At 40.0% G+C, this 10,640-nt stretch overlaps 1 protein-coding gene across 2 annotated transcripts in view; it reads left to right on the top strand.

Annotated features, from left to right (window-relative positions):
- The window catches only part of TBL1XR1 (TBL1X/Y related 1), a 206,060-nt gene extending 198,465 nt beyond the window's left edge, over positions 1 to 7,595 (top strand). For both annotated transcript variants that reach the window (XM_063306430.1, XM_063306432.1), the window contains exon 16: positions 500 to 7,595. In XM_063306430.1, the coding sequence (XP_063162500.1) occupies positions 500 to 526 (27 nt within the window). In that variant the 3' untranslated portion in view covers positions 527 to 7,595. The remainder of the gene's footprint in view (positions 1 to 499) is intronic.
- Positions 7,596 to 10,640: the final 3,045 nt, after the last annotated feature.

Consider the following 10,640-nt stretch of genomic DNA (forward strand, 5'->3'; position numbering starts at 1 on the left):
TCCATATCCGACCACATTTGTACTGCATGGTATAAGTATGTTGATATGATATGATATGTTGAGTATGTTGATAGATCCATCAAGTTTCTTATTTTAGCCAGAAAGCTGTTGGTATCCAACAGCTGTGTTTGCTAGTGTCTGGAATGCACTTTAGTCAACAACCAGAGTATGTTGATGATGATGCACAACTGTGGCTGCATTTTTCTTAGTCATGGGAAATCTGTTCATTCAACAAAGACGTGACAATGGTGACTGAAATGGCTAGGAACTGCCGATCCTCTCCTATATTTATCAGAACACTTTTTTTATTTTGTTCGTTTGCTTGTTTTTTTGGCCTGTGATCAAGTTTGCTGTACACACTGTAATGCACATAATACAAATAGTACACATTTTCTCTATTGTAAGATGCCCAGAGTCTTCTGGGAGTTGGTTGGTGTCCAAATCGAATAAATTTCTGAAACTCGTCCCCCCCCCTTTTTTTCTTCCTACCTCTTTGCAGGTTTGTGTACTAGATCTACGGAAATAGCGCTACTAGTTGGAAGCCATGGACCGACTATGAATGTGTACATAGCCAAAATGACTGTCCCCATGACCCACGTACTGCTCTTGTCCCAACTGAACCATGGCCAGTCCACTACAGCCAAACCCGAAATAATTAAATACATGTACTGTACATTTTTTTTTAAAAAAAGCAAACGATTATACCCTGAAGAAGATGACAGAGTGATGTCACAGCTTGTGAAGCCTGTTCACCAAGTGCTGGAATTTGCTGCAGACCCCCCAAAATTTGGAAGTGGGAGGAAATTTAAAAAAAAAAAAAAAACCAGGACAAGAGAGAAAGAGAACCGAATTATACAAGCAGCCCTTTGAGAGTATCAAATTGAGGAAAGCAATGTATGACTTTTTTTTCCCACTTTCTTCTTTCTCCTCTTTCTTTTATTTTCACCCTTCTTGAAACTTTGAAAGATTTTTTTTTCCTTCCTTTTGATCCTGCCCCCAGATAGGTAATGAGCAGTTTTCATGTACAGGGAAAACAGACTTGCATAGCCCTGCAACAGTGATTGGTTCATTGCTTCTTCCCACCATGCTCTTAAGTTTTACTGATGCTCAAAGCGAGGATATGAAATTCCTTCTAGGTGATGGTAGATCTTTTCACCAAGAATTGGAGGGAGGGGAATCCTTTTCAGCAGTTCTTCAGAATTCCTCATTATTGTTTAACTGTATAGACATCTGGCAAGTGTTATGTGTATCTGCTCCCAGTTTAGATAAGGAGAGGGAAAACAAAACACATCCTGACAAAGGAGGATCTACATTCCTTTATCTTTTCATCAGATCCAGTAGTTACGGGCTTGGACGCTGCACCTTGGATTCTTATTAGTGATGACCGTTCCAAAAAGCAGCAGTCCCTGACTTGAGACATTTCTCCCAAGCCTAAGAGGGTACAAAATGTAAGAGGGCACAAAAACTAAGACTGAGATATTTGGAATATGATGCCCACAGTAGGGAATACGTCACTGGATTTGTGAGCCTGATGGTGTGGGGAGTGGGCCCTTCTGTACCCAGATCCTGGGGGAGGGAGTGGTAGATCTTGATGGGAGATAGGCTCAGGTAGTCCCATCTCCTATGGTCTGTACATTCCAAGTTTAAGCAAAAGATAACAAAACTTGAAAAACTGGATCCTCTCTTTCTTCAAAAGCATGATCATCGTCCATTTGGGTAGTGATGTGAAAAGGAACAAGCTGGTGGCAAGACATAAAGGGCTTGTGTCACGCTCAGTTTGGTCAAATGTTTCTGCTGCCACCTCTGTACGAATTTTCCCCATTTTTACTCCATATAACCAAATTCCCAGTTGAAAGTATTTCGACCTTTGGGGACAGCACTTAATTTTTTTTTCCTTCATACAAAAATACATCCGAGGCCTCCTTGCTAAGATTTCTGAAATAGGGCAAGAAGTTTACTGTCTTCAGATACTGATCCACTAGAAACTCTCCCCTCCCCGGCAAAACATGTTGAACAGGGAACTGAACAGCATTGCAGCAGTGCTTAAGATCCACTGTGCTGGCGAAGTTCCCAGTGAACAGCTCCTCTTTTCCTCTAAGTGGAAAGAAAGGAGGAACATCCCTGGCAAAATTCTTGCTTTATGCTTCTTTAAATACCAAGTGATTGAACTTCCGTACAAGAAAACAGCCTTGCACTAATTTTACCCTGTTGCTCCCATCTCACCATTTTTCTTTTTCCTTTTCTGTGTTCTTGTATCCTTTCTCTTCACTCCACACCACACTTCAAATTTAGGTTAAGTGTAAGTTGCTATTTGTTTTTACGGAGACAATATGATCACTACTTTAAAGTGTCTTGTTTCTGATACCAAGTCTTGCTTTTCCTTTCTTCATGGCAAGAGGGGTATCTGGCCAACAAGCCATCTGCTCATGTTTGATCAAAAGTGGTAGCAACGGTGGGATGCTTTTTGCGAAGGTACAGCAGAAAGGCAGACCTGTTCCACTCCCGTTGATGCTTCATGTCCTATGCAGCTTCCAACTTCTTAAACAAAAAGATGTTCAGGGTTTTTAAGATTTCACCTGATTTTTACTTAAAGGAATGCTTTGTACTCATTTGCTTTGCAGGGGCCTCCATTTTAGATCGCCATTTAGATTGTCACAGCAACACAATGCAGAAATACTAAACTTCTAATCTTTTCCATTTTTGCTACTTCTTTCAATAGGCAGTATAGCATATAAACACAAAGCATGGGCCTCCTTTGAAGATGAAAATCGATCCCCTCTTTATTTGTAAATTTTACACCATTATTGAATTCCCCTTTCCCTCCTTCCAATGAGGGTTTGTTTTTTGTTTCTTTTGAGTGTATGTGTTTCTAGACATTACAATGTGTGTTTCCTTTCTTTACATCATCAGGCAGGGAAATGCACACCAAAGCTTAATTGACTTAAGGCCCAGCTTAAGAGCTAGATTACAAGGAAAGAACTGCTGCTTCTGCAGTAACCCCACTTTCTTTATAAGACTTAGCTCAATCTTTCATATTCCATTGTGGCTTGTGCTAAATTAAAGAAGTGCATCCCATTTCTCCTCTTTTATGAAGTACGTTCTTTCAGCATTGACTTCTGCTACCTCTGTGTGCATGCCCAGAAGCTAGATTTTGAAGCAAGTAGAGTTCTGCTTGATAAGGCAACCACAGCCATTTTAGCTGACTTTTAATACACTATCATGGTTACTCTTAATGGGGGATTATAAAGTTATGCACAGCATAGTGAGAGAAGAAAAGGAAAATTTATACCCCTAAGAACAGTCATTCCATCTAATGATACCTCTGTATTAACTGTTTATAGGGTTTGGGAATAGGCTTAAGAGGTTAAGAATAAATTTCCCTGTGAATTACAGTATGTAAGAAACTTAACCTGTTGAGTATCTGGCACTTGAAAAACCTTGCTTTTTACCGCTAGAGGTCCAGGACTGTGGCTGACCTCTGTCATTATTAAAATAATTTTTTAAAAGTTTAAAATATGTAAAAAAAATCTGTGCAATAATTTTAAACTGTGCTCCCAGGAATAGACACAAATGTGTTTTTTTTTGGGATTTTTATTTTGAGTATATTTAAACAGCATTTTCTTTTCCTTTAGCAACACAAATGTCAATTGCACTGAACTTAAATCTTTTAAAAAAAGTCAGAGGTGATTCTTGATAGTACTTTTGTATTTTGATATGGACAGTCTGTTCGTTTTTCATACAAGCTCTTGAACTGATGTTTCAGCTTACTTCAGAAAAAGTGTATTAAAACGAGATGGTGTTTGAAGTCTTTTGACACAGCTGCAAGATTCCACAGCAACGTTCATATTTCTGGTTTTGCAACTGTTTAGCTCTCGTTCTTTTGGTTGGTTGGTTGGTTTGATCCTAGCCATTTAAGTATGATATAGCATGTAGACTTTATTGAAGCTGCATTATCACAGCTGTGTTATCAACCAAATCCTGGGCTGATTTCCTCTCCTTTTTACATAATTTTGCTTTTAACACAATTTAAGGAAGACTGTTATTTTTGTGGGCCAGATGCTCAGTCTTGCTTTTGAGTTCCACAAGCCACATTCCAAACTCCAAGCCCCATGCCAGACAAGAGGGAGCTTTATTTCCACAACCTGTAAACCCCCCCCCCCCAGGCTTTCTATGTTTCATCCCACCAGAAATCATCACTGTTAGGAGTATTCTGTAGGAAACAGGATGGTAGCCTTTGGCTGTGTTGCAGAGATTTCCTTTTATCAGATCTGTTTGTATTGCATAGCTTTCTTTTCTTCCCCCCACCCTGCAGCTTCCCTGTCCTGTATCATCCCATAGCATGGGTCACTGAAGGGGAGGAAAAAGTGAAGGGAGGAGACAGCAGCACACCTTTTAAAAACAGGTGTTGCGGTTGGGAAAAGGGCCAGATGTATTGTGGCGTTTGTGTTGACAGGCATTGAACTGCAGGCCTGGAACTCTCCAATTTTGGGGCTGCTGTCCTTTGATCAATGTGCCACAGTGCTGCTCCAATTTTGAACTGCCTTCCTTCTCCTTTTCAGTAGGAGACAAAACTTTCAGAATGTGGTATGAAAAGAAAAGAGATTAGCACAATAAAAAGAGCAACTTGAACAGCCAAGGCAGAGCGAACAGAATGAAAAATCTCCAATGATGTTGTTCCTCATTCCAGGGTAGAACTACACATTAGGTCTCTCCACCTTGTGTGTTTTTGCATGCTAGCAGAGATGTGGAGGGCATTTGTGAGAAATATCACACAGTGTTAATTAACCGTTGCTTAATCTTTCATTCACTCTTCCACCACTGTTTTTAACTTGTGTGCCCATGCAGGTTCTAAAAGCAGAAGTAAGTCTGGTTGCAGGGAGCATTGGTAAAGATGGGAAGAGTCAGATCCCTCTTCATGGAACCTAGTCTCCCCTGTAAGAGTTCTTCCATTCAAATGACTTGAGCAAATACAGCTTTAGGAATATTAATTTCCCATGGTTTGATTCCACCCTGATACTGGTTAAGGTCTAGATCTGGCTTCTGCAATCTGATGCCCTTGGATGCATTGAACTACAGCTCCCTGAATTCCCAATCCCCATGACTAGAGTTTGGATTTTGCCAAGACTAAGGAAGCTGATTTATGCTTGGGCACGCCATGAAGAAAAATCCAAAGCATGGGTTGAAATAGGCTTCATGGCTGTTAACAGCCTGCGTAAAATGAACATTCATTCTAGGAATGACACAGCCAGAAAATGTTTTTAAAGCCATTTTTATCAACTACTACAGTGGTTGAAGTTTGTTGGATTGTTTTTAAAGTAGCTTGGCATTTTGTATAAGTTTTAAGTGGAAAAAAATTGGGGGACACTTGTTATGTCTTGGGACAGACGGCTGAGGTGTTTTCATGGGCAGCAAGGGTGACATGTAAACAATAAGTGGAAGCGTACCTCCACTGTTGTCGAAATGTTTTGACAAGACATTGACCGTTAGGATGTGGCTATGATGCAACTTCTGTCTCTATTTTCCTTAGTACATTGGGTTAAAACTATTTAGGGCATGCTTCCCCAACCAGGTAACCCTATGGTTATAGTGGGAATACAATTCCTAGAGTTTGCAGCGAACTGGCAGTTGTAGCTCCAATAGATCTTGGGGCCACCAGCTGAAAGAAGGCTAGTTTAGGCTTCTTGTTGTTACCTGTGAAAGCATTACTTTGTTGATTGGCTATTAAATATTTTAAATTCACAGTGAGGCCTCTAGCTCTGAGCCTCTTTTTGAAAACTTGGTTTCAAATCAGTCTGTGGTTTGGGAGGCAAGGTGAAATTAAAGTACCTCGCATCCAGGAAAAACAATCTGAAAACTGCTTGTTGATTTTTATGGTAAGCTAAATGTGATGGAAAAGGACCAAAAGTTTATACCAATTTTAATTTTCTTTACTGGTTTTCTACAATGCTAATGTGTTTAAGAAACATTCAGCAGCTTTATATTTCCTAAGTTCTGGAGTAAATATATGTAACGCCTAGGTCATGTCCTGCATTTTTATGCTGTGGCAATAGCTTTTTGGAACAACAGCAAAACTGCAGCTTTGCAAAACTGTCATTGGTCATGTATGGTTCCTTAAGAAAAAGAGATGCTTAAACTACAGCCTTTCCATGAAACACATAATTTCAAAGGAGGGGAAAAGCGTTGGATATTTAGATGCCCTTCTCCAGTTCTAGTTGTGGGAGAAGCTCCCATGTTAAAAAACACCACAGAGATCTGTGTGCATGAGAAGCAGTGAGCAAAAATTAACATTGGCTAGGCGAGGGCATCTGGAACCTGGGGATTTTGGAATGGATTTGAAAGGTACTTCTGGAATCAGTAAGGGGAAGACAGTTAATTCTGAATTTTCCCAAAAGGGGGCAGCATTGTGGCACATGGGCACAGACAAAAACTTCATAGTTATGTCTGAAGGGATTGATGTGCAGACAGGCTAAAGGACCAGCCCATACCAGTAATAGACGAGCCCACATCCTCTTGACTTTATTCCATACTGCATTCTGACTTTCCCCATCTGGTGTCAGTTGCCCAACTGCAGTCCTGCTTCTCTCAAATAGCCTCCTTTAAAACACGTGTTTCGTTGGCTTTCCGCATGTCAAGATTTATGTGTAGAAGTTGAACAGAGAGAGCAGAAGACACCTAAAGACAGCTCTAGGTTTGGGCAGCAGCAAAGGTTTTTGAGATTAAGCGCTTTGAATCTACTATTCGGAGGGAAACCTATCGCTTTTCTGGTCTTTCCCTAGATACTGACCGATGCCTAATTGTCAAACTCATGAAAAACCACAGCCACAGATGTCAATGCTGCAAGAGCTGTCCAGCCATTTAGGTTCCAAATGTTGAGGTCAATAAAACAAAAGCATGATTTTACCACCACCTGAGCTGCTGCTTTCCTTGTTGTTTTTTCCCCCCTTTTTCCATTTGTGGATAAATTCAGGAAAACCTTCTGTTTAGTTATGGCTTCTCTGGTGTGCTTTGCAATCTTGTTTCTTGACAGGCTGCGGTGAACAGGTCCGTGACCTATAACACAAAAGCAATCTCATTTTTTTTTTTTTCCTTTCTCCTGCCCACGCCTTCTCCTTCTCTCCTGACTTTGACATTGTAGTTGTAAAAAGGTTCGATCCAGAGTTGCAAATCTTTGGGGTCTACTTCGTGATCCTCCATCTATAGCACTGGATAAAAATGTCTACCCCATTTCTTCGGTTATATATCCAGTTAAATTACAAACGTGTACCAGTGTAAAACCAGCCCATGTGACAGTTTTTTTTTCCTCTGCTTTTTTACTTGTTCAGAAAGACTTCATTGTTCAGTTTTCATGATTTATTGTCTAAAGAAGACCGATATAGATGTTCTATACTGTCCTGGACCCATGTTAATTACACCTTTTATGATGTACTTTGGTTCCACGTCACAATGATTTTGTCCCCACCCCCAAAAAGCTCTTTCTTAATCCTTTTCCAGGCACATTTTTCTGTTGCAGGTTTCCCTTTGCATTGTATTGCTCTGACAAGTGTAATTTGAATCAGATCTGAAAGAGGTCCAGAATAAAATATATTTTGATACGATGCTAGTTGCATGGTCTCTCTTTTTTTTATTTTTAAGGTTGTTTTTTTTTTTTTAAACAGGTGTGGGGTGCAGAAAAAATATCCCCCCCACGTGCATTCCTATGGGAGGGACAGCTGGGCTACTTCTCCATTCAAACCCTTCTCCCTTCAACTTCCTGGTCATGTGACCCAGAGTGGACAACACAGAGGCTGCCCATGCTTCCCAAGATACATGTGCAGGCAATCAGAGATGCAGCACAAGCTTACAGTATAGGGGAGTCTGCAAGGAATGGTTTTTTTAAAAAGTCAAGATGGCAGCTGCAGTGCTGTGTTCAAAGCTCCACCCATTTTTTTATGTGCACCACCCCCAGAACACCTAAACGGGCGTCATATTCACCATCTTGACCTTTTCGATCATTCTCTGCGGACAACCCTCATAGAGCAGAAACCGACAGAGACAACATCTTTACAGCCATCCTGATGATAAATTCAGACACACAAAACAGTATACACGCACACATACACCCTGATTAGTCCCTGGAGGAAAAGTACGTGTGCGCACTTTCATCATTCAGAAGAAAACACAGATGTTTCTTTCGCCCATTGTTGGTAAAGGAGCTGGAACACATTTCTGGATTCTTGTATTTTTTCTTAAACTGTGACATCTCTTGAGCCCATCAGATTGGCAGCTACAAGCAACTGGAATTGCTGTCAGCATAATTATTAAGCCACATTTCCCTGATAGAGCCAGATAATTTGTTTTGGGAGAGGAATATAACTAGTTAATTATTTTAAAATGTCTGTGATGCTCTTTCAAGACAAAGAGTGGGCATATGGACAGGAATCAAATGAAGGCATGAAAATCACAGTATGGAAGTTCATATAAGTGGTAGGTAAAGGAATTGTGTTGCAGATGACACATTAAATTGTACACTTCCTGGGTTGAAGTGATCATGTCCTCACATGACCAACCAGTGAACAAGCTAGAGCAGTGTTGCCCAACCTTGGCAACTTCAAGCTGTGTGGACTTCAACTCCCAGAATTCCCCAGCCACACAGCTTGAAGTTGCCAAGGTTGAGCAACACTGAGCTAGAGTAATATATTTCTTTAAGATTTATACTGGCAAGGTTGAATTTCTTTAGAAATTCACTATCTCGTGGATCAATGACATGCAGTGATTCTGTGAGTATGGAAGTCCTGGATACTTGCTATAACGTAATGAAGTACAAGATTTTGGTGTGACACCAACCTGGTACTACATAGTACAGTGGGAACACAACTTCGAGTGACAACTGGAAGCCTTCCCACTCCTAATTAATTTTTTAAATTTATTATTAGATTTATATCCTGCCTTGATTTAGTACATGATTAAACACCTTAACCATTAAATCACCAGAGACAACACTACCACAGGAGGTGTTGTCAAGAAAGCCATAATGGGGGCTGCAACCATGTGATCAAAGGGCCCCATTTTTATTTTATTTTATTTTTATTTATCAAATTTCATCACCGCCCATCTCCCCCAAAAGAGGGACTCTGGGTGGTTTACAATAAAACAAAAAAGATTAAAATACAGTAAAAACAAGATATATTACATAACATATAAGTATAAAATATGAAATAGTATTGGAAGAAGTACATGTAAAATAGTATTTTTACATGTATTGCATGTTTGACACACAAAAAGGGTAACGGTTTCAATTGTGTGGTTGCAGCCTCCATCTTGATTTTTTTGACCTCCTCTGCAGACAGTCCTGTAAACCACACTGCTGTGGTTTGCTCAAATGGTTGATTAACCTGGGATATGAGAGAGAGAGGGAGACTTCAGCAACAATGACCTCTGGTAAGGACAAAATGGAGCATTCTGGAGAATCTGATTTAACCCCATTTAACATTTTTTAATACAGTTGTGGGTTCTCGAGCTTTATATTTACTTCCCTGTTTAAAAATGCTACTTAAACATGTATTAACTTTCCCCAGCGTGCATACACCAATCACATCTTCTGACTAGGTGAGGCGGCCACAAACACTGTTCACATCTTTTGCAGTGTGCTTTAAAAACTTCATTTGATATATACATATCTATCTATCTATATCGATCGATCGATCGATCGATCGATAGATATCACTGGTTGGTCATGCGAGGACATGATCACTTCAACCGAGGAAGTGTACAATTTAACGTGTCATCTGCAACACAATTCCTTTACCTACCACTTATATGAACCTCCATACCGTGATTTTCATGCCTTCATTTGATGTCCATATGCCCACTCTTTGTCTTGAAAGAGCATCACAGACATTTTAAAATAATTAACTATATATATTTATTTATATATATATATATATATATATATGGAGAGAGAGAGAGAGAGAGAATGAAGGGAAACCTCAGGAGATGATTAGCAGACTGCTGGCTTTCTGCCCCAGCCCACCTTTCAAAGCTACTGATTTTTGCAAGATGTTCTGGCACTCAGAATATTTTAGGAAAGGCACCTTTTGGATCTCATTAGATATATAATCACTTGCACATCAACTGTTTGCAGATAAGTACACAGTTTTATTCACAAAGGTATGTGAAAAGATAAACTGGGCTTCTGTTCCACAGCCATAGGACTACAATCCAGATAATGTCCAGTTACTAATCCCATTAGATGGGAATTATGAGAACTATAACTCGGCACCAATAGAAGATTCTGGGTTGGGGAAAGCTAAACTAAACTGTCTATGTGGGCCAAACAAGATACAATATTTTGATAACATGAAATGTGGGTCACTTGTTCTTAAATAGCCACCAATAACCTCCCTGTGGCTCCTCTTCCCAGCTCAAGCACGTTGTATTCTCACCGTTCATGTTATAGAAGCACTATTGATAATCAATCAATAACCCTCACACCTGTGCAGGGAGGGTTATTTCTTAAATAACAAAGGTTAAACTTCCCCCATCCTATGTACAGCAGGGCTAATCCACATTTGGAAGCTGCAAGCTTTTGATTGTAAAGGAAAGGAGAAAATCTGAGCAGAACCACTCACAATTTACATATCGCCCTGTTAAGCTTCTATTCA

Source organism: Candoia aspera, chromosome 6 (genome assembly GCF_035149785.1).
Source record: "Candoia aspera isolate rCanAsp1 chromosome 6, rCanAsp1.hap2, whole genome shotgun sequence".
Classification (NCBI taxonomy): domain Eukaryota; kingdom Metazoa; phylum Chordata; class Lepidosauria; order Squamata; family Boidae; genus Candoia; species Candoia aspera.